Here is a 24834-nt window from a genome sequence, read left to right as displayed (position 1 = left end):
TTTCATCATCTTTATGACATGCTTTCCATACCATGTGCAGTTTTTAATTTCAAAATTCCCCTTGACTGTGAGGTCTGGTGTTAAAAAAATTATGGAAAATTCACTGTTTTAAAAAAAAAAATACTAGTTTAGCCTACTGTTTGCATACACATGCCTTCTGAGATCTTGATAATGCAGCGTGGTTGCCATGTGCTTTTGAACACTCCAGTGTCCTGGCGTCATGCATACTGGCAACTGGTACATCCTGAAGAAATAGGACTTGGTCTGCTGTGGCTAGGTAGAGGTTCCCAGCCAGTGAAGACTTCAACTCCAAAGACTCCAGGTGTGTCTGCCCTGGAGGCTTAATTGACTGATTGGCCAGCATGAGAATGTAACAAAGAATTCTAAGTTCCACACGCAAGTTCATAACCCCTCAGCTCCAAGCTAGTGCCACTGGAAGCACACCCTGTCGCTTTTTACTCTAAATCAAACCGCAGACAATGCAGAATTGAAGAATAATACCAGTTCGGTTAGGACTATGTGGTACTTTAGCCTCACCAAAGCCGCCATAAGCAATGATCAAATGCATGACAAATGCAACTTCAAAAATCCAAAACCTGCGGGTACCAAAATATTTTGCTTAAGTCTTGTAGAGCTCATCAACATTTATCCAAAAATATCTTTGGGTGGTTTATTTAAGCGTAAACTTGGTAGAAATAGCCAGGTCTCAGCTGAAAGGGGACATTAATAAATATATATATATATATATATATATATATATATATATATATATATATATATATATATTATATATATATATATATATAATATATATATATATATATTCGAACTCAGCAGACCCGAAAACACCCAGGTGAACTTTTCTAGCAAAACCTGAGACGGTGGGGCAAGGCTGTGGTTGAGTTAGTATAGAATGACCCGACCTTCCTGACAACTAAAGTGGACACTTTTTTTTTTTTTCACTTCATAAAACTTTAAATGCCAGAAAAAATAAAAAATAAAAAAGATTTTGCATTTGTCCTCAATAAAAACTCTCCGCTAATCCCATCATAACCCAAATAAATGGTTAACTTGAACTGATGCACATGCGTGCCCTGACACCCAGCCCTCACGCTCGCTGAATAATGTAACTGTCCTCAGGTTGGAATACACAGCATTTCACTGCCTGTTCTAATGGCAACCGGTCACACCAAATAATACAGACAGACGCGACGAGAGCTCAGGCCAGACGTAAAGAAAATGTTAAATGGGAATAAAGATGTTACGCTACTGTTAAAAATCGATCCGGACTTGCTCGTTTCATAGAGGACTGCCACAGTCAACGACACCAAACCGAGCACGGAACAGTATTTTTCCAATATATTTCCTTGTATTATTATTATTATTATTATTATTATTATTATTATTAGTTCGGTCGCTGCTGGAGAGGCATCAAAGTTCAGAATGGGTTGCTCTACCAGCACTCAGACGCAAGAGAGCAACAGACCGGGTGTGAAACCCGAGGAAAACAATGGGGCAAATACATGCGGTAAGTTTAAATAAAGAAACAAGCCAGCAGTCAGGTGACGATGTATACTTTTCTATGTAAATCAAGCATAATAACTTTTTTTAGAACTTGCATTTTTCAATACATAACGCTGTCAGTTCATTTATGATCAGGATACTTGTTGCTGCTGTAGTAATATTGAAATAGCGTGTTACTGTATTGGTCTTTGAAGTACGTGCACGTTTAAAATACCGCTAATTTGACTCGCTGATTCATAGATTGGGTTTCTGTGGAGTCAATGGATTTATTCTGCACAGTGCTACAAACCCAATATAAACAGTACAGTATATTAATAGCCATAATAAAGCCTCACCTGCTTTTGTCACTTGGCTGCTAAAATATTCCAGATAGCATTATTATTAATTGTAGAGATATGGATGTATTAAGCAGACGGCTGTCACCTGATTATGCTAATTCTATGTTACATATAATGGGTAATTTAATACCCAACTAATCTATTTCATTTTAACATAATGAGGGTTATTGTTATGTTTAATAATTCAACCAGGTGAACTGCAGCTTCAACGCTTTTAGAGTCAATCACACGTCTATCTCGCGGAGTGGAAACGTTTAAAAAGAGTCTGGGTTGCAATAACAATCAACTCTTTTAACTGCTCAGTTAAATGTGTCACAGGAAAAGGCAAACATTTGAGTTTCAAAGTTTTTCTAGGTAAAACCTAAGAAACTCAGATGTTTCTTTAGACATTATTAGTATGGTATTGTATGATATGGTTACTTTTATAATGAAAAAATGAAATAATTAATGGCAGAAGTTTGTACTCATTTTTTTGTATGAACTTTATTATCATGTAATAGGGTGTGACCTCTAAAGCGAAATATTTATTTGCGATTAGGAAAGATTTGTGCTGTGGTGGTATTATTTGTTAAATATCTATGTTAGGTGTCATGTTTATTTTTTATTTCATTAACTAATAATAACTATAGTGAAAAAAAGTGTATCCATCATTTGTATCTGTCATTCAGGTAACGTGACAGAGATTGGAAAAAATATAAAAAGACACCCAGACCCAAGCAGCTGTCTTTTCAGTTGTTTCACCTTGAATGGTAAATTAGCCCAATCAACAATAATGACCCTCCCCTGTAGCAAACTTATCCGAATGATCGCTTTGTGCTGCTCTGGTGTTTTCAATTTTTCACAGCATTGAAGGATAAATGTAATATACTAAGTTGAAGGATAAATATAATATACTAAATTGAAGGATAAATATAATATACTAAATTGAAGAAAACTGTTTTGTTTTAAGAGCTGTGGAATTCAGAGGCTTTAAAATCTGTTCTTTACCTTAACCCTTTCAGTCCTGAATTATTTTTGTCGAGCTGAAGAATGCGGAATTAAGTTACATGATTAAAAAAGGAACTCCTTTAATGAGTCTATATGAGCACAGGATAAAAATAATGTTTTTTATGGAACTGAAAGGGTTAAAGGGTGTTTTGCTTTCTTACCTGACCCTACACATCTATTCAATTTCCAATTTAATATGTTTGGTTATTGCTTTAAGAATATATTACATATGTTTTGCTTTGAGCAGTATAATACATTGCTATCAAGAATACAAAGGAAATTAAACAGGTAAAAGTATTCTTGTGATCTTTGTAGAAAATTGTATTAGAGGGCACTTTCTTCCAAACCATTCTGAGATGTGCACATGCAACTGCTCTTGCAAACTCACAATATTTTCATTATTAAGAGGAATCTTTTTATTAAAAACATCTATTGATATGCATTTGTTTTAAAAAGTGTTTCTGAATTTTGTCATAAAAGGGGTTGTGTTCTAAGTAGTAAATATATGTACATATATAGTCTGCTTAATCTCCTTAACAGAAAGTTAATAAACTTTTCAGCCTTAAGAGGTCCTGAAGCTAAACGGCAAAGACTTATTGATTAGATACACTCATATACTGCATGGTTCAAATCAGACATGCTTAGAAATTGTGCTTTCATGTATGCAGTGACATTGGTTATGTAAAATGCATGCATGAATGACTGAGCACATTCCAGACTCAGACCTATTTAGCACCCATGGCTGACTTTTATAAAGTTGGCGAGCATGTTTTTGCAGGTCAACTGACTGACTAACAAACTAAACTTTTATCCCTTCAACGTACATTTTTAAATTGGTTTCTTCAGTGCTTATTTCGGTATTGTTGGACAGTGTGTTTTTTCAAAGGTCAAATATAGTGCTCATCTCAGGGTCTGTCCCTGTAGCCACTGGTTAAGTGGGCCAGTATACTCTGGTGTGCATACCGGTAAGAAAATAACTGAATGTATCATATACCGGCAAAAGAAGAAAAAAAATCCAGGGGGAAAAAAATTATGTACATGTTATACTGCTGGAAATCACCCTGCCCAGGCCTTTTCAGTTTCGAACAAAAAAACTTTTACTTTATTGTCTCTACACAGTGCAAGTATGTTTCACCTCAGGTCATGCCCTTATTCCCCAGAAGTACTTCCTCTGTAGGTCACTGTCCCCTCAAATTTTATGCATTACTTATGTGTTTTGGAAATCGTACCAGTCAAATCCTACTAATATGTTTCATGTTGAATTTTGTCTGTTTTGTTTTTGTGTAATAGGTTTATGACATAAAAATGAAAAGAGCAATCTAGGCCTGCCAAAGCAATCTGAGCAATCACAGAGAGACGATTCTGGCAGTTTGGACAACGCAAAAACATACATAAAGGAAGTTAGCACCAAGCCGGATAAATCAGAGCATTTCTCATCAGCCAGGATCTTAATATCTGGACAAGACCAAAGAAACACCTCCTCAAGTATTAATTCTGTTGATTACCCTGATTGTTGTAAACAACAATATCTTTTTTTTATAAATGGCTTGAGTGAGCTCCTTGGTGGTTAGCATATTGGTTAGCATGTAGTATATTCCCGCTTGGAAGCATCCAGCACTTAAAAAAAAGAATAATTAAAAAATTAAAGTGTTTTAAATATTTAATTTATATATACCTTTTATGATGCATAATCTAAAAACAATTGAAAGTAAAACAATGTTATGTTTTTATTAAAATTAAAACCCTAACACGTTCTTTAAGAAAACCTTAATAATAACATATTGTAGATAGCATTTAAAACTGATACGTAATCCTTAGCTCGGGCTGACGGTGGTCAAATCATGCAACCACCCACACCCCAGCATTTTTTATATATACTGGTACCTTTTTCAAACCACTGTAAACACTGCCTGGAGCACTAGCCACACTCCGGGTAAGTTTGAACAGTTGCTGAACCCTGGTTTTATACCAGGTTAGTCTATATAGACTGGCATTTTGCAAAATGTCAAATCAAACACAAACACAGTTATTTCAGTTATTTCTTCATTTACTGTATTTGTCTGTTCCTGTTTAAAGTTCACAAAACTAGTTGTTTTTTTTTTGTGGGTTTTTTTTGTGAGTGTTTATTAGTTTCTCACTTTTTTCTAGCAATGTTTAGTGCAAGATAATGTTTAAAAAAATGATTTAAAAACAGTCCTTACAGTTTTGAGAACAGACCTGAAAGAAATTGTGTAGCTAAGTAATTTTGCCCATCTAGTTTTATGGAATTTTAAACTTTAGACAAATTACAAAGTACCGCCAATATTTGTTAAAACATAAATAGCACCACATGCTGAAACCTTTCCATGATTATATGCATACAGTACCGTATAGTAATGGTAGTTATTAAATATTTCACATAATGTTTCTCTCTGCACATTATGCTGTGATCAGGGGAAGTTTTGTACACTATTAACAAAAGCAACATAGTTAAAAAAAAAAAAAATCTTAATAATAACCAAAAAAAAAAAAAAAAAAAAATCAAAGATTAGCATGCCATACTTCTGCAGTGGTTCCTTTTTGCTTACAAATCTCGGTAGCATGTTGTTAATTGTATTTCTCACTATAAAATTGTGTGCTGGTGTTAACAGCCTAACTTTTAAACTTCCTATTATTAGCGAACATGTAACAATGATGGTAAATAGGAAGTCAACTAGCAACTTGGCATAGGTATTCTGGAACAAATAACTTTCACATTTGTGAGGAAAGATGCAACTGTATCTAGACTACCTGCCTCGTTGGTTATATTATGTCATTTGTTCATTATTTTTGAACCACATACTCTCTTTTACCATACCCTTTATAATAGATGATTTTTTTTCAGAGATAAATATTATTTATTAGATGGTTCACCTATTGCACATGTATGAATGATTGACTGCCATGTTAAATAACAGACTGATCAACAAGGTGTTATGAGCAAAACCTTCTTTATTTAGACCGGAGGTAGCAACGGGCCTTTGCTTACTTTTAGTGTTTCTTAGCAATCCCTATCCACTTAAGGCTATGGACACACATATGGATCATTACAAAATATTTATACAAAGGTTAGCCATTCCAAACATTGCTGCTCTTTGAATTTAGGTCTTGCTTGAGATATTCATTAGAAAGAGAAGTGGCATGTATATTCCAGAGATTCACTGGGAAATGTCAAGTATTTACGAGAAGTGAGGAGGTTACAGTTAACAAAGAATAAATAAACACATACAAGAAAACTCAAATGGTTTGATCACTGTGTAACAAAAAAAAAAAAAAAAATGTTCCTGGGTAGTAAGTGTTATTTCCTAATTGCTTATGCCTCAAAAGTACAGAACATGGCTATTATTCCCCACAAACTTTGCTTTTGTGACCAGGACAGTGATATTTCAAAATATCACTATTGCCAATGGGAAAATGGGCAAATGTGTGTCTTATCGTTCACATAAAGTCAGAAAAAAACAACATATGAATCCAAATTAACATGTATTTATACTAAAGTAATACAAAAATGACTACACAAGATTTAGAAGTGAGTAGTTTTTCGAGATTTACAATTAACATGTAAATACAGTATAATTGTAAATCTCAAAAAACTACTCACTTCTAAATCTTTTGTAGTCATCTTTGTATTACTTTAGTATAAGTACATGTTAATTTGGATTCATATGTTGTTTTTTTCTGACTTTATGTGAAGAAAAGACACACATTTGCCCGTTTTCCCATTGGAAATAGTGATATTTTGAAATATCACTGTCCTGGTCACAAAAGCAAAGTTTGTGGGGAATAATAGCCATTTTCTATACTTTTGAGGCATAAGCAATTAGGAAATAACACTTACTACCCAGGAACAAAAATTGTGTTACATAGTGTTATGGGTGGTAAAATGTTATAGCTAGACTACTAGTGGCTTAAAAAAAGCATTCGCATGTATTTTGGCAGTCTTTTTGTTATCATTAAATACTGTAGAATAGTTTACTCGAATCAACGTAAGAAATTCAATGATCAGGCCCTGCAGTACATTCACAGACAGACACAGTATATGCAGGTGCTACAGTATGTGAGCTTCCCCACAAATCCTAATAAATCAATTCAGTCATTGTGGATTTGTTGTGAAGATGAAGTGGTGAACCCCCAACTCAAACCACTGCACTGGAACATACCTTATGCCGCATGGGAGAAGAAGGCTAGTGCCATTCCTAGTGCTAATCTTATCACTGGTCCTTTGCTTTTGTTCTTTTCACTTTAATTCAGGACGAAGATCAAACTACTGCTTCTTGGTACACAATTACTGTATTGAAGTAAAATTAAGTTATTATGTTCCAGGAGGTAGCGTCAATCTTTGGAGCTTCTAGGAATAAAGTTCAAACAACAAAACACAAGTATTAAGTTTATATTCAAGTTTAAAAGTCATCAGAAACCTGCTACCTTTAATGAGAAATATCAGTTCTCTTCCTTGACGTACTAAAAAGACTAGAGTGAAGCAGAGTGAAACTGTTGTATGAGAGACACACAAGTAAAGGAGAGTTGGGCCATAGTGGAGCCGACTACTTCACTTAGCTCCTAGATCAGGCCCGCCTTGACTACTCTTGTACTCGCCTGCCACTGTCTCTACCTTTCTGTGCCATCTTATCTTCTCCAAACTATTCTTTCTCCCTACCCCCCCCCCCCCCCCCCACCTACCCACAGCTCAGGACTGCTCAGTCCCTGACCACCTTCCGACGCCTCCTGATGACACACCTGTTCAGATAGCATCTGTAAACCTCACAACTCGCGACTATACTGGACTATATGGCATCCAACTGTATCAGTACTTGCATCAGCTTATACTTGCACTGAACTGTTCCATACTTTGCTGAATTGTACTACTGCTCTTAATTATAACTATTTTCCTTATCCTGTACTTATTTGAAATCATTTTTATCTGTTTATTGTCCTTACTACTTGCTCTTAATGGACTTCACTCTTATAAGCAAATACCTTTACTACAAGTTTAACTGCTCTTAGTCGAACTTGCTCTTAAATGTTATTTACTGTAGTCTTTATTTTGTTCTTATTTGAATTTGCTCTTATTTTCTACTGATTTTATTGCATTTTATAATTGCTCTTATCGGTAATGTGGTATTTTGTAACAGCTGTAAGTCGCCCTGGATAAGGGCGCATGCTAAGAAATAAATATATAAATAATAATTACAGAATTATAGATGCATAGAAGTACTGGACTTGTGTATGCTTAGATTATTGGCGATCTTTCTTGTTGTTTTGTTGACTGCCAAGAATTGAAAGTAGAGAAAGACAATAAAACTGTAAGATCAAGAGGCAGCCTTTGTATTTAAGACAGAAAGCCTTGTATATAACCAACATCAAAACTACTGAAAACCAGTATTTTGGAAGGAGTATTTTTAGTAACACCTTAATCTTGACCTGAACACTGGAACTGCTATTTGCCCCTACTGATGCGATGGTTTTCCAATGTGGGCTAATGTAGACCAAACTAATTTCAGAGGTCTTATATTCTCTAGAAAGAAGTATCATTGTCAAGGTATACATTTATTTTCCATTGTTCTGGTAAGCAGAGCAACTGCTACAGTATTTCTGACATAAACATTACTTTAACAGGATTGCTTTGTCGGCTTTAAACTTCCACTAATACAAATTGATATTTCATAATGTATTTCCTCCTCTTTCCTTTCCATGTGCAATAACATCTGATGATGATGACAACACAGCCCCTCTTGATGTGAATAGCCCTATTGCAGATGAAAGCGAAACGATTCCTGATCAGTCTGTCCTAAATCAGTTAAAAGAGACAGATACCCGGCCAGAGGAAAACTTACCAACTGAAAATACTCGCTCTGAGCAGACTGCACCTTTAGAAGACATGCTGTTTGATTGTACCGCTGCCAATTCAGCCCAGGCAGCCGCTGAAGAAACTGTAGAGCCTGCAACCAAAGTAGAAGAAGTCATTCAAGATGTCTCTGTGGCTAATACCCTAGAGGATACTGCTGCAGTGGAGCCCACACTTCTGGAGACAGTGGCAGAGGAAGTGGCACCCAGAGTCACAGGGACAGTGGCAGAAGAATCTCCACACCTCCCTGATACCTTGACAGAAGTGGCACTGGGCCCATCTGAGACAGAGGCTGAAATGACACCCAGCTCGCCAGAGGCTGCAACAGAATTACAGGAAACTGCTGAAAGTAAACACATTGAAGGTAAGTGCCAATCCAGCGATTTAACTCAGTGCTTTGGTAACTGATACTGCCAGCTGAGCATTGCATGAGCTTCGAACGAGCATCTTAACCACTATGCAAAAGGCTTGGTTATAGAACTCTTAACATCTTATCCCACCTACAGGTGTCATAATTCAAAATGGCAGTGCATCACACTGCCCGTTACACTTGTCAGGACCAATGGGCAATATTCTGCAAACTGATTGAAATCCATAACTTTTACTTTTACTTTTTACCATGATTTACAATTCTCTTGGATTTTCTTTGCTTGCCTGCTCTTTGCTGTGCTTTTTTCTATGTTCTGCTGCACTTTGCTATGCTATTACCATGGTATAGCCCAGTAAACGTGTGTATGGGTGAACATACCAAGTATGTTAATTAAGCAATGCAGCAGGACAGGCTGTCTATCACTGTGGGATATCTCTATGCCTCGGATGCTTTGTCTTCTTGCCCTTTGGCTCGGGACACCTAGCTGTCACGGCAGTCAGTTATCTAGTAGGTAAAAGGTTATCACTGCGTCAACCCTTAATGCTTTAATAAGATCATTGCCATTACTATGGCTCCCTAATGTACTGTAGAGAGACACTTAAATCAGTTGGGATGTACATGTTACCACAGAAAAGTATCTGGAACAAACTTCTGTTTGGGTAAGTGCTTCCTTGCGCATTCTTTGATTGACTGTTTATTGTAGGATCAATATGTTAACTGGAAGCTAAGAAACATACAGCAGCTGATTAACCATCATCATTAAGCAAACTCCATGATAATATACATTAAGCTGTTTATGGTGAAAAACTGCTTAACTAAGTACATTGGCCAGTTTGTTATTTTATTTTTCATACTGAACTAGCCTTCAGAAATTTCCAATCTGTACACTTATGGCCAAATATTTAGCATCACACTATAGAATTAACTAGAATGAAACCTACAGAATAATGTTACGGTATCATATTGAATTACTGTTATTAATTAGTCATTTAGCAGACACTTTATCCAAAGCAACTTACAGAGACTATGGGGTGAACTATGCATCACAGTCACTTACAATAGGACCTCGGTTTTACCTCTCATCCAAAGGACGGAGCACAAGGAGGTTAAGTGACTTGCTCAGGATCACACACAGCGAGTCAGTGGCTGGGATTGAACTGGCAAGCTAACATATTTCTAGATGATGCCAAACTTTTGGCTATAACTGTGTATGAAAAAGTGGGAAGGAATGTGATTTCAGTTAACAGCAGTTCGTCAGGGCTTAAGAAGATACCTCCTGTATTAATAAAGTCTGCCTGCATCCATTCCAAAAGAGAGCTCTTTTTCTTTAGGGTGCTGTAACTCATTTAAATATGAGAACTCTCACTTAGTTTGCTTCCTTGGGAAGCATTAACATTTTAGTGCTCCAGCACTAACAACCAATCCTGGTCTTCTGCTGCTCTGTATTTTTTCTAAGAGGTGTTTGCTGAAAAGGATTTGGTCCAAGTTATTACCTGATTAGGAGGAGGTACCACTTATATGATCAAATTAGATTAATTACCCTTTGACAATATTCCTCAAAGGACAATATTTTCAACCTGCTGGAAAAAGATAAGACTCTTCCACCTGGGTAATCTCCAGACCTGCTCAGTTTTATTTACATTCACACTCTATCAACGCAAAAACACTTTCAATGTTCAGGCCAAAAAAACACTTATGAATAGGAATGAGAAGCAGGAACTCTCTCTCTGTCTCTGGGAGTTGCAGATATCTCAGTTGAAACAAATTATTTTCAAATAAACATGCATATAGATATGCCTCAGACTATGAATACCACACAGAGTTACCTAGCAACCATTCAGAGTAACAGAATATCCTGCCACAGTGCTCAGGAACAAAACAGAACTGATGCATTAAAAAAATGTAGTTCTAATTTATTGATTGATGAATGGTCATGTGACCTTACCCACAACAGTTGTGATAAACTATTTATATAGCCCATGTCAGCGCATTGTGGCCAGGTAGAGGTGTGCCATCTTGCGGTCTTCAATACTATTTGTGGCAGACTTTGCCAGGGCTGATCATTTAATATTACAGGAAAAAATATGAAAACTCCAGTGTATTGCCCCCCCCCAAATTCTGTTTTTAGAGACCATCTGCTATATTCTATCAATGCCTCAGCTAACAAACAGCAAATTTATAGGCACGCTGGAAAATCCGGAATGTCCCTTTGAAAAGGCACTATAGGAAGAACTCTAATAAAATGATTCCATGTTCCCAACCGGAGAAACAATAACTAAACATTTCCCAACTATGTTGCATAATGTATTCAACAAGGAACAGGAAAATAATATATAGGAAATTCTTTGGATAGAACAACCAAATATTCTCTGAAACACCCTGCCTTAGAAATCAAAGGTGTTGGTTATAAAACTATACTTCAAATAGACAACAAAAAAACAGTATCTCTTCATAGTTTCAAAAAAAAAAAAAAAAAAACAGAAATAGATAAACTCACAACAAAACAAAAACAACAAACAGTAGAAATGTATTTTGTTAAGCATTGTCGTGCATGGAATCCTAAACCTGGACTCTTGGTGTGTCGGTATAATCAACCAGAAAAGATATGAAAATGAAATATTTGCAAAACAGTTCTGGGCAGGATCTGAGTGGTTCAACGTGTAGTAGTTTAATGTACTAAACATTGTTTGTTGTGTTACTCGACATTATATTAAATATACCAAAATGACACTTCAACTTAGCTGTCACCTGCTTATACCGTCCAGTCAAGAGGCACCTTAAATAAGCAGCGACGAATGCCCAGTCCCTTTGGTCACTGGTTTACTCATGCTATGTGTATCCAGAAACAGGACATGCTGGATAGTTAGCACTTTGCTGCCTAATCTGTAAAATCATCTAACCACCCAATCAGAACCAGGAAAGCAACTGCATGCATAGCAGCCTATAGCCACACTACCCTGATATTTAGATGAAACTTTTTTTGGTGGGGATGTAAACAGTAAGCATATGACATAAAATGCTAAACAGTGGGTTAAAGAACTTGGAATCGTCCCCTTGCTAAGACAAAATTTGACACCTACAGCACGGCTAAATGACCAGATTGAAACTGCCCGTCTCTGCGTACACACTGTAAATAGCACACGAGAGGGTGACCTTTTAAACTGGTGGCTCAAGTGCATTCTGATTTAATCTCCATGGTTACTGTTTCCAGACGAGACAGGAGAAAAAGTGGAAGGAGAGACACAGCAGGAGGCAGCGAGCCGGGAGCCTGAAACAAAAGAGGGTGAAACAGGAGAGACACTGAAGGCTGCCCTGACAGAGGTAGGTGAGTGGGCTGGCAGGTGAAATACATTGGGCCTATTCACAAAACTTTTAAGGCGCTTTACAGTAATATTATGTTAAGGACTGTTAAAGCCTATTTTGATAAATTCATTCAAGTATGCAGTTCACAAAACAGAAAGAAAAACAGCCCTTTAAAATCCTTAAAGTTTTGTGAACCGGATCCTTTTTGACCAGTTCCTTGTTTTATTTGCATTTCAGTAACCAGCAGCAAGGAGGACTGAAACAACACGATGTGCAGCAGTACCATTACTGGACACGTTATCCATGACAATGCAACCATACAGCTGAGTTTCTCAGTCTAGAGCTCTAAATGCAGGGGGAGGGACTGCCCGGAGAAGTCTACAGACATATTAAACCAAGTCATTTCTAACTTGCCAGTTGCCAAGATACAAAATAAGCAATTACTATGGGGAAATGTATCTATACCTGCCAGAGCGTGCCTTTTTCTGTAACTTTGGGGAAATTCTAATTTTGTAAATAAATAATGCTGGTCGGATAATTCTTCATATTATTATTAATATTATTAGTAGGAAAAGAGCACTGCTTCTTTTAACTTGTTTGAGCTGGCAGGGTGCTTACAATCCTCTCAAGAGCTCTCAACAGTCCTGTCTACTCTGTGGAGGAGCACAGTTCAATGTTTTCATTGTTCAATGTTTTACATGCCATGCAATGGCCTTCACTACACTGTCTTTTTTTTTTTTTTATATCAATGGCGCAGTCAGAGGTCTCTCTGTGTCCTCAGGTTTTATATCTGCATGTAGCTGTGCATATTTGGAGCCAAAGAAATAATCATTTTTAAGTGGTGTTTTGAAAGCTTTAATTACCTAGGGGGATTATCTTTCAACAAGTGGCACTATATTACACATGCGTTGATATTATCGTATTCCAAATATTCTCACAAGAAAAGATTAGTATTATTGTATTTTATTTTATTACAAGTTTTTCATATACTGACTTTTTTCTTAAAATGCTGTTTTGGTTATTATGATAATGTTTTCAAAGTGAATCTAAAAAAATGATTTAAAAAAAATTATTTTAAATGAGGATTATAATTTATTTTTGTAGTGCTGGAACTGTGAACTCCAAACTATTGTATCCCATTTCTAGATCTGTTGTACCTGGAGGGTCTAAAGCTGGGCTTCTCAAACTCGGTCCTGGGGACCCCCTGTGGCTGCTGGTTTTCATTCCAGCCGAGCTGTGAATTACTTAACTAGACCCTTAATTGAACTTGTAATTTGCATAAATAGACCTTTTTACTTGTTTTCAGCTCTTGAACAGTTGTATATTTTAAGTTAGCTATAACATTTTATAAATAACTTGAACTGCAACTGTTTAAGAGCTGAAAACAAGTAAAAAGGCCTCATTATTAGTTAATTTAAGGGTATACTTTACTTTAAGTATACTTTACATGAGTACTGTGCTGCCGCACTACAAAAAAGGGTCCTTTCCTGTAATTCTTAACTTTTGCAGTTATGGAATAAACTCATTTAAAGGAAGGGAACCCTTCCTTATTGCTACACCTTGACACTACTGGTAAGCTCTATGCTTTTATTGATCTTTATTGGTCACTAATTACTTAAAAATACCATTGCATGAAAGAAAAATACAGGACTTCATGCAGGGGAGAATCGATTTCTGGTGATCAAAATTACTTTTACTAGCAATGCATGCAGTAACCAATAGAACGAACTGCAGTCTTCTGTACATTTGCAGGACTGTGCTGGTACGCACTCTGCAGTCATGCACAGTGTATCTTATTAGCAAATAATATAACCGACATCGCAATTCTGAATTACATAGACTTGACGTGTTGGAAATGGGACGCTGTAGTTTAACACATGACATATTTCATTCTACTAGGCAAGTCATTAATATGAGTGTATTAACAATGCCTTGTTAGTGTAGAGCGTGGTCTAACATGGTTTGCTTGATTAACACATAGATTTAAAATTGCAAATGTATACAACTTTTTCAACACAGTATGGATTGGTATTGGTATGAAATAGTGTTTGCTGTTGCCTTGTTAACTTTAACACTATACCTACGACTGTATATATTTACTTTTGAAACGTTTATTGTACATTTGAAAGAAAAAATCTTACAAACGCTAATATTTTATGAAGTGCATTATGCTTCACTGTACACCAGCTGTCATGCAAATTGATAAACACTGAACTTCATATTTGCATATTTCATTTTTGCAGTCAACATTTGTTGACATACGGTAATAGCGTGTTTGTAGATATTAAACAGAAACTGATATAAATGTCATGTGTAAACATTGTCAAATAAAGATGGTAAATGCTGCCTGTGTGGTCTGCAGACAGCAGTTAATATTAAACAAGCAAGATTGAAGGGCCTTATAAGAAACAAGCACGTCAGTCACATTCACAACCGTAAATAAAATGAAAACAATGGAGCCATTAGTAGAATGAAGAAGCAGATCCCCATGTCTTACATACACTGCACTGAATCAGCCTTCACTATCTCCTACAACTGGGATATGAATCAGGATGTAGGACCCTAGTGGGAGGATAGTAAAGGTATATACAGTACATATATTTTTACGTTTGTTTTTAGGAGCAAAATATAGTTTTATATCAATGAAACTGTTCTGGACTTCTATAAGACAGTCTCAAGAATACTGGTGTACTTTATTCATTAAAAACAGACTGTAAAAAGAAAAAAAAACAAGAATCTTCAAATAACTCAAGTTAAAGCTTTTTCTGCAAGTCGGGCCCAATATAAAATAAAGTAGTTGGAAGAAATCAAAACATGAAAACCCTCCGTTAGTAAGCACAGGAAGTACTGTACCACTGGTTTAATGTTAATGTTGCTACATTTAGTACAAAAGTTCAGCAGTTAGAACTGATACCGGACTTTAGGGACTTGTAGATGGACCCATTTTATTGAAAACAATCTAACATCACACAGACATAATCATCATCTACAGCATATTAGCAGATTTAAACACTGAAATAATGATTTATTAGTTGTGGTTTTGGGTGATTTAACCCAATGTGTAACATTAAGTGCTTTTTCAATAAACAGCTGGGGCAGTATTTATTTTTTTTAAAGAATGTCGTGACATGGTTTAAAAAGGCGTTAGAGTTTGCTGCTGTTCTGATCGGTTAGTCAGGCAGATGCATCGGTGATTGATCCTACAGCAGCTATAGCTTCAATCTCAACACGGGCACCCTGCAAAGAGAAAGAAGAAAATACACATTAAAATAAAAAAATAAAAAAATGATATATCGAGCTGTAAAACATCAGCTATGGGTACAGTGCAATGCAACTACAGTGCATAATACTGTGTGATATTGTTTTTGTACATGTGTGTGCGAGTACAGGGCCCCCACGTTTTTAAGATAGAGTAAATTACTAGATCATGCCGACAGTAAGTTACACCTTCACTCTCCATATATATACATACACACACACATACAGTGCCTTGCAAAAGTATTCAGACCCCTGACCAATTCTCTCATATTACTAAATTACAAATGGTACGTTGAAATTTCGTTCTGTTCGATATTTTATTTTAAAACACTGAAACTCAAAATCAATTATTGTAAGGTGACATTGGTTTTATGTTGGGAAATATTTTTAAGAAAAATAAAAAACTGAAATATCTTGCTTGCATAAGTATTCAACCCCCACACATTAATATTTGGTAGAGCCACCTTTCGCTGCAATAACAGCTTTAAGTCTTTTGGGATAAGTATGTACTAGCTTTGCACACAGTGTCGGAGTGATTTTGGCCCATTCTTCTTGGCAGATTTGCTCCAGGTTGTTCAGGTTGGTTGGACGACGCTTGTGGACCGCAATTTTCAAATAGTGCCACAGATTCGCAATGGGATTGAGATCAGGACTTTGACTGGGCCACTGTAGGACATTCACCTTTTTGTTCTTGAGCCATTCCAATGTTGCTTTGGCCTTGTGCTTGGGCTCACTGTCCTGCTGAAAGGTGAATTTCCTCCCAAGCTTCAGTTTTTTAGCAGACTGAAGCAGATTCTCTTGCAGTATTTTCCTGTATTCTTCTCCATCCATTCTTCCTTCAATTGTAACAAGATGCCCAGTCCCTGCTGATGAGAAGCATCCCCACAGCATGATGCTGCCACCACCATACTTCACTGTAGGGATGGTGTGTCTTGAGGCATGGGCAGTGTTAGGTTTGCGCCACACACAGTGCTTTGAGTTTTGGCCAAAGAGCTCTATCTTGGTCTCATCTGACCACAAAACCTTTTCCCACATCGCAGTTAGGTCACTCTCATGTTTTCTGGTAAACTCCAGACGTGCTTTCAGATGGTACTTTTTGAGTAAAGGCTTCTTTCTTGCCTCCATTCCATACAGGCCAGTGTTATGCAGAGCTCTTGATATGGTTGACTTGTCCACCATTTCTCTATTCCCAGCCACTGAACTATGTTGCTCCTTCAAAGTGATTGTTGGCTTCTCTGTGGCTTCTCTCACAAGTCTCCTTGTTTGAGCACTGACTTTTCAGGGACGGCCTTTTCTTGGCAGTGCCTGGGTGGTGTGATGCAGCTTCCACTTCCTGATTATTGATCCAACTGTGCTCACTGGGATATTCAAACACTTAGATATTATTTTGTACCCTTTCCCTAATCTATGCATTTGTATTACTTTATCTCTAACTTCTGTAGAATGCTCTTTGGTCTTCATTTTCCTTCAGATTCACAGCCTTATCAATGATCCTTCAACAGTGGGGTTTTTATCCAGCAAATGTGACAGCAACTTTAATGGTTCACAGGTGGAGGCCAATGGTAAGGTAATTGTGTCCTTGTTAGGGCAATTTCTTTCATTGGTGCAAACTGGGAGCTTCCACAGCACAGGGGTTGAATACTTATGCAAGCAAGATATTTCAGTTTTTTATTGTTCTTAAAAATATTCCCCAACATAAAACCAGTGTCACCTTACAATAATTGATTCTGAGATTCAGTGTTTAAAAATAAAATATCAAACAGAACGAAATTTCAATATACCATTTGTAATTTGGTAATATGAGAGATTTGGTCAGGGGTCTGAATAGTTTGCAAGCCACTGTGTGTGTGTGTGTGTGTGTGTGTGTGTGTGTGTGTGTGTATATATTATATGCGTTCAGTGTATCACTTTGTTCCCACGTGAAATAAATAACTAAATAAATTTGACAGAATATATATATATATATATATATATATATATATATATATATATATATAGTTCCACTACAGCTACAGCCTAAGTAACTCATTTCACTCATCCACCCTTTACAATGTAACTTTTATAGAGTCCATAAGTAAATCCCTTTAAAAAAACATTTTAAACTCAGTGTGGGGAAAAAAAAAAATTTAATGACATCCTACCAAATGACCAACTGTGTAAGTGAGCAGCATACAGTATGAGAACAACATGAAAAAAACAACACAACCAGATGTTCAACATGGGTTGACGAACTGGTGCATAGCCATGGATTTCAATAACTTCTGACACCTCACCTGGAATTGTATGATTATTATTACCACACCTGCAGTTACTAAACCCTAAAGCCATGTAGATAAACATTTGGGCTAGTGCCCTCCTTAGTGAACACTTACCCTTGGTAAGGCTGCTACCTGATACGCAGCTCTTGCTGGAAAGTTAACCTTGAAAACTTATGAGAAAAAAAAAAAAAAGATGAATTAACCATTTAATCAAACTCTATATGGATGTAACTGTTGGGACATCTGACAGAGCAGTCAGCGTTGTCTGTTCCATGAATGGGCAGGTCTTGTGGTGTGACAAGTGGCACCTCCCTCACCGAAGCACAGCCAGGTGAAGCAGACTGTCCACTGCTCTCCAGCTGCAGCATGCAGATTACTAAAGATATGCCAGAAGAGTAACTGCAAACCTCACCTTTACCAAAATTACTATGCCTAGTGAATTAGCTTCATAACCATTGGGTGTCATTGCATCTGTAAGCATTATTCTGGTACAATAAGGTAAATTGGTTGCTTTTTTTATGGAAATGTTCACATTAGTGTAATGAAAGTCCTTGTGTGTGAATGTACAGCCTCTACCTTTAAAGGATAACGGAAAGTTCTTTGAAACTTGAAGTAGACGTTTCAGTCAAGCCTCCGAAGGGCAGCTCATGTTTCGATGCATTTGATAGTGTGCTATTCCACTGGGATGAAAGGATCAAGTTGCATACCATATGATGTTGAATAGGAAATGCCAAAACAAATTCATTTCTGCAGTATAAAAGTATTTCAGTCAGTGGAGTTGACAGGTAATTTGCAGTTCCTTCCTTCCCGCATGCACTAAATTCCATTCATTGCATTTTGGCGACCCGTGAACCAATGTCAGACAGTCTAACTTTGGAACATTAAACTTAACAGCAGGCATGTGATTTACTTTATGATAAACTGCACACCTTCTGAGAGAAGCTGATCTCAGCTCAACCGCTACTATATGTTAAAAAACAAATGTTGGATTAAAGTCTTTACCACATTCAATTTGCACTTCATTGTTCCTCAAACCAACTTTGTTTGACCCAACTAGCCAAGAATGCCACCTAGTGTCAAAATGGAATATTGTTTTATTTTATTTTATTTTACTAGGACAATAAAGATGCTCATGTTCTAATGAAACAATATGATTACCACCTAACAATTAACAGACAATGTTATATTTTAGGATTACAAGTTCATCTCTACAGTGTCATGTATGGTATAAGACTAGTTTACTAGTATGGCTTATGGACTGGGTGAAAATAAATATTTATATATATATAGTATGGCTTATATTATATATATAATATATATATATATATATATATTATATATCTATATAGATATAATATATATATAGATTATATAATATATAATATATATTACAATAAATATATATATATATATACTTTTTAACGTTTATTTTACCTAAATGCTTTTTTGTTACTATACATTATTTTATTGATAACATTTTTACTTTTAATTGCACATGTTTATCAATACATTTTGGTCATTATATATGACAAATGAAAACAGTTACAGTACTTCAACTGGTTCCTATTAAATTTACGTCAGAAAAAAAACTTGTCATACTAAAGAAACATTAAAGCGACCCAAATAATAGGCATACTTACATTGCTTGTAAACATCATTAACACCATTAAAGTCATTCATATCTGCCAGTAGTACTGTGGTCTTCACAACTAGAGTGGAAAGATGACAAAAACACTGCAAAAGCTTCTACAAACAATGTACAGCAGGGCAACACAATCCTGGTCCTGGAGGGGCGCTGTCCCTCCTGGTTTTTGTTCTAACTGTATACTAAATTGATTAATTGGCCCAATTAAGCTTCTAATAAGCAATTAATTGGTCCAATTAAGTAATTTAGGGTAGTTAGAACAAAAACCAGGAGGGACAGTGGCCCTCCAGGACCAGGGTTGAGTAGCCCTGATCTACAGTCTACACTGCGCCCAGCATGCAGCATTACTTAGACCAGTGGTGCACAACTCGGTCCTGTAGCACTGGTGTCCCTGCAGGTTTTTATTCCAACTGCACCCTAAAGTACTTTATCGGAGCTTATTAGAAGCTTAATTGGTCCAGTTAACTAATTTAAGGTATGGTTAGAACAAAAACCAGGAGGGACACCGGCCCTCCAAGACCTGAGTTCTGGAACCCTTGAACACTTGAACACCAAGCCAGAGGGGGCAGTATGGTAACCTAGCTAGTATATCTAACAGAGGGGCAGTATTGTAATCTATCTAGCAAATCTAACAGAGGGGCAGTATGGTAATCTAGCTAGCAAATCTAACAGAGGGGCAGTATGGTAATCTAGCTAGCACATCAAACAGAGGGGCAGTATGGTAATCTAGCTAGCAAATCTAACAGAGGGACAGTATGGTAATCTAGCAAGCAAATCCAACAGAGGGGCAGTATGGTAATCTAGCTAGCAAATCTAACAGAGGGGCAGTATGGTAATATAGCAAGCAAATCTAACAGAGGGGCAGTATGGTAATCTGGCTAGCACATCAAACAGAGGGGCAGTATGGTAATCTAGCTAGCAAATCTAACAGAGGGGCAGTATGGTAATCTAGCTAGCAAATCTAACAGAGGGGCAGTATGGTAATCTAGCTAGCAAATCTAACAGAGGGGCAGTATGGTAACCTAGCAAGCAAATCTAAGAGGGGCAGTATGGTAATCTAACAGAGGCTGATAGAAGGCCGACAACAGGGATGGCCAAATCAGGCACTGAAATTGCACTCCAGTTCATGATTCTGTTCCATTCGTTCCCTAAATAGTTATATCTGCACAACAAAATATTATTTCCACTGACACCAAGATACAACGGAAACTGACACTGGATCCGTAGGGACAGGTTGGAACACAAATCTGGACTGGAGTGGGATTTTAACTAAACAAATTTTAACCACTACCATTTAATGAATCGCCTGCTATCTAAATGATTTTTTATTTTATTTTACAATTGCCTAATAGATTGCATTTCCCTGGAAACAGGAGCTGGTGTTACTTACCATTGTTATAATCACAGCCTGCAGTTTTAAGAATTTCCCCCATGTTTGTCAGAGCCTGGAAAGAAATAAACGCACACATTTACACTCACTTGCTTACACATGCTTCACTGCTTCTACCGAGAGGTTGTGATTTTAGGATCCATGCCACCCAGTGGTCAACTATTTAAATTGCAGTTTCAACCAAACCAACAGCTTCCACATTTGGTATTCGGACAAAGAAATAACCTGCAAATGTACCTTGTACCTTTTTGAGAACAAAGCAGCCTACACAAAAGTCTTTGTACAGCTAATCATTATTTAATTACACTGAAATGATGTGGTGTAGGAAAGCATTTTGTAGGGGGCACTGGTCTGGCAATTCTGGATGGTACACTTACCTCTTTTGTTTACCCAGTTACCAAGTAGAAACCAACTGAGCAGCAACATCTTACTGTAGTGAGAGGCAGCTTGTTCCCAATTTTTACACTTGGCATGACTGACATGCAAGGAGGTAAAGCAACTTCCCCACTGTCGACCAGTAAATTTGAACCAGTATTAATTGAAATGGCGGCAGTACAACATGTTCTAAAATTTTATAGGACAGAAAACTATTTTGAAAAAGGGGCCGCCAACAAAAGACAGAGGAAAAGAATGTAAGGTAAATGAACTGGCTTAGGGTTGAGGACATTAAAAGATTCTTATCGTCTGACCCACCCGTTTGCTGTTGAACAGCGCTGTAAGCCAGTTCTGAAATTGGACGCTCCTGAATAATGTGGGTAACTCGTCTGATCACTAAATAAACATATATGGTGTTTTCTTTCCGATGGCTTCAACCTGAGGGTCTAGAAAAATCACGGACGAATTTATATCTGTATATGTATCACCCCAAGCGTGAAAGACCACTTTTCATGAAATTGTAAGCTCAGTACCTGTTTGGCCTCTTCCAGTACTCCTCCGGATACCAGCTGTCCAGACGTAGGGTCCATTCCTATCTGCCCCGAGACGTACATGGTGCGGTCCACAACCACCGCCTGGCTAGAGGAAAACAAGAGAAAATAACAATCACTACCAAGCATCCTGAAAAGCCATTATCAAAGTACATGCACTGTAACCAGGAGATTGTTTTTATCTTGTCGCATACGTCAGCATTTGCACTGGAGAGGCTGTACATTTTCTGCATCAAGAACAAAAACGTAACTTAAAAGAACTGAACAAAGTTTTACAATGAATGGAAGTAGGTAGATATGTGTGTATAAATTGTGTTACAATGCAACACATCACACAACATCATACACTGCAGATTTTAGTTGTTTAAATATCAATGCTACCATCATATTTTTGGTTCTAAATTGCAGGTACTTTATTTTTCTTCAACAGTATCCCTTATCTGGGTGCTTTTAGAATGACAGGGACTCAACAGCTGAAGGAATGCTCTGGTATGTTGAGAGGCAGAGTTCACATAACTTAAGTGTGTGAACCTGGTTTTAGAGGTCACGCCACTGCGTCTCTCAACAACCTCTCCTTGAATTGCAAATAGGGCCGACTGTGCGGTTGCTGATAAATTACTCGACTATACTTAACAACACCACTATACTAACTGCAATTCACAAAATAGATTTAGATATGAATCTCTCCCTCTCGTACACAAAAGATTTAAATGATTAAAATAAAACAGGACTAAACGTTTTGGACAAAAAACTTTTTTCAGCTGTTTTTTTTTTTTTTTTTTAACTTCTCTCTCTACACATCTGAAGAAATTGTTTAATATTTAGATATAATCTGTGTGTGTAATGTCTGTTTGCCGATTTTAGTTTGCCTGCATATAAACTTATACTGCCAGGATTACAGAAATAAAACACTACTTTTAAACGTTTTCCACAGTAAAAGCTTTATGGTAAATGCACAGTATAACCATCAGAGGAGCATGGGAAAACTGCAAAATGACTGCAAATTTTATATACAATGTTCTAGGAGGACGTGGCTTCAAAGACAGTTAACTGCCCTCTGTCTCATTATATTAGCATTTTACAACAGTCCCAATAAATATTAACTTTTGAACAGGCTAAGCGGTTCAATTTTGACCTGCTGAATCTTGCCCCTTAAAACTGATTGGTTCATTTACCGGCAACACCCCTTACCTCCGTTCCAATTTAGAAACTACAATTAAATGATCAAACTACCGACTTGACAATGTTAGCTGTTGAATCCTTACCCACTCCCCTTCCAAAAATAGTGCCATGCAAAAACATTTTAAATGTAAAAATAGCTAACCTTGCTATTGCTACACCTCCCACAACAATTTTAATTGAAAATATCCTACCTGTAGCAAAAGACTGCAACAACCCTCAGATTCGACCCAGAGACATTAAACCACAGAACTGAATATAAACCAGACAGCAGTTCCTGACAATTTACATACAGTACTGGAAATAAAACCGCCCGCACATTTAGATTGCGCGTGCAATATATCACCATGCAGATAAACAATGAATAAAACACAATGACGTTATATGAACCATGCATGCTGACTGCACTGTATTATTTACCATGATACATTAAATACAAACTTATGACAAAATTCGCTTTACTTAAACGCACTGCCATACCTGTAAATGCCTTGCCTGATAGGCGCTTTTGGCGTATATGGAATTGTTCGCCTTATCGCAGCCATTGCTACAATGTTCAACTAGCAAGCTACCAGGACTCCAATACTGTAGAATGACATAACCTTTGAAACTAGATTGACCTAATATTTTAAGTGGGCTGCCACAAACACGCCTCTGGCAAATAAAGTAACTTATGCAAGTTTTTTTTTTGTTTTACCCATAATTCCTTAACGTTTTTAATAAGAAAAAAACAATACCGTTGAGGCAAACATCATGACTTCACAGGTTTTGCATGTAAAGACAGTATCTGTACTGGCTCTTTCAAGAATGTCTGTTTATTTTTTAGGGGAAAGTGCGTTCTTTATTACAGTGTATTAAACAATTAAATAAAATAACATGGTGATATAACTTGGTTATCCTACAAAAAAAAAAAAAAAAAAACTTCATTCATGAGGAGTCACAGACTTAAAATACAAAGAACAACGTAATGTTTAAAAAAAAAAAAAAAAAAAAAAAAAAAAGCGTTAGTTACATACAAGCGTACAAACCATTTGGACCATGTGTGAATTTAATAAAACCCGACGTCACAATGAGTTTTCAGAACTGTGCACAAAGTTACAGCCCAGCGGCTACTGCCATGGTTACAAAATTTAATCGGGAGCAGTTACCACCAGACACGATTCATATGCAAATCTGAATGACAAACCTTCTGTACTTTCTCAGAACGTAATGTTTAAGAATTTACATATATATATAATTATTTTTTTCATGCCAAGACACACACACAATACTTTCATGGCACTTTCATAACTTGTTAAAATCACAGGTTGGCAAACTAATCTTAACTTTCTCCGTAGTTGGAAGTCTAAACACGTTTATGAAAATAATCAATTAAATTGCCATACAGTACTTGGCCTACACATATATAATATACATTGGGATAACAACAATACACTACCTGTAGGGGCCAATAGCTGACGGCGCTTTAGCAGTGGTAATTATTCTTCTCACAATCGCAGACATGTCTTCGTTTTATTTGCACCAAACCTGCAATGTTCCATCCAGCAAGTGTCGAACATCCGCGGAGAAAGTCACCCAACACCACGGTTCAAGGGGTCAGTTGGTGCAGTGTCACTTCACTCATAGTACCGCCTCTTCTGCACAGTTCCCGCAATGTACCATTGAACGTGTAGTTTTTTTTTAGGTGGAGTATGACTCCAATATATTGTTACAAGCTTTCGATTTAACTAACAATTCATGTTCATGATGTGATCTTCCACTTCACTTTTTCCCAAAACAATCTGGATTTTTTT

General features: G+C 36.8%; 2 protein-coding genes across 3 annotated transcripts; one reads left to right on the top strand and one right to left on the bottom strand.

The window, feature by feature from the left end:
- The first annotated feature begins 891 nt into the window (after window positions 1-891).
- On the top strand, window positions 892-13389 carry LOC121314953 (glutamate-rich protein 5-like). The gene is made up of 4 exons (XM_041248752.1): window positions 892-1528; window positions 8594-9076; window positions 12294-12403; window positions 12623-13389. Exons 1-4 carry the CDS (start codon window positions 1444-1446, stop codon window positions 12623-12625), a joined length of 681 nt encoding a protein of 226 aa, XP_041104686.1. The 5' UTR covers window positions 892-1443; the 3' UTR covers window positions 12626-13389.
- Window positions 13390-15213: 1824 nt separating this feature from the next.
- On the bottom strand, window positions 15214-24656 carry rida (reactive intermediate imine deaminase A homolog). 2 transcript variants are annotated; one of them, XM_041248750.1, is made up of 6 exons: window positions 24480-24656; window positions 21845-21950; window positions 20937-20991; window positions 19542-19610; window positions 18016-18071; window positions 15214-15622 (listed from the first exon to the last, which is right to left on the bottom strand). In XM_041248750.1, the coding sequence occupies exons 1-6, from the start codon at window positions 24542-24544 to the stop codon at window positions 15560-15562; spliced, it is 414 nt and encodes a 137-aa protein (XP_041104684.1). In that variant the 5' UTR covers window positions 24545-24656; the 3' UTR covers window positions 15214-15559. The 2 variants fall into 2 exon arrangements, with proteins under 2 accessions (XP_041104684.1, XP_041104685.1); XM_041248751.1 differs by lacking the exon at window positions 24480-24656 and adding an exon at window positions 23522-23620.
- Between the last annotated feature and the right edge of the window lie 178 nt (window positions 24657-24834).

This window comes from Polyodon spathula, chromosome 4 (genome assembly GCF_017654505.1).
Source record: "Polyodon spathula isolate WHYD16114869_AA chromosome 4, ASM1765450v1, whole genome shotgun sequence".
NCBI classification, from domain to species: Eukaryota; Metazoa; Chordata; class Actinopteri; order Acipenseriformes; family Polyodontidae; genus Polyodon; species Polyodon spathula.
The sequence above is the reverse complement of the archived record's forward strand: the minus strand, read 5'-3'. Positions and strand labels throughout refer to the sequence as shown.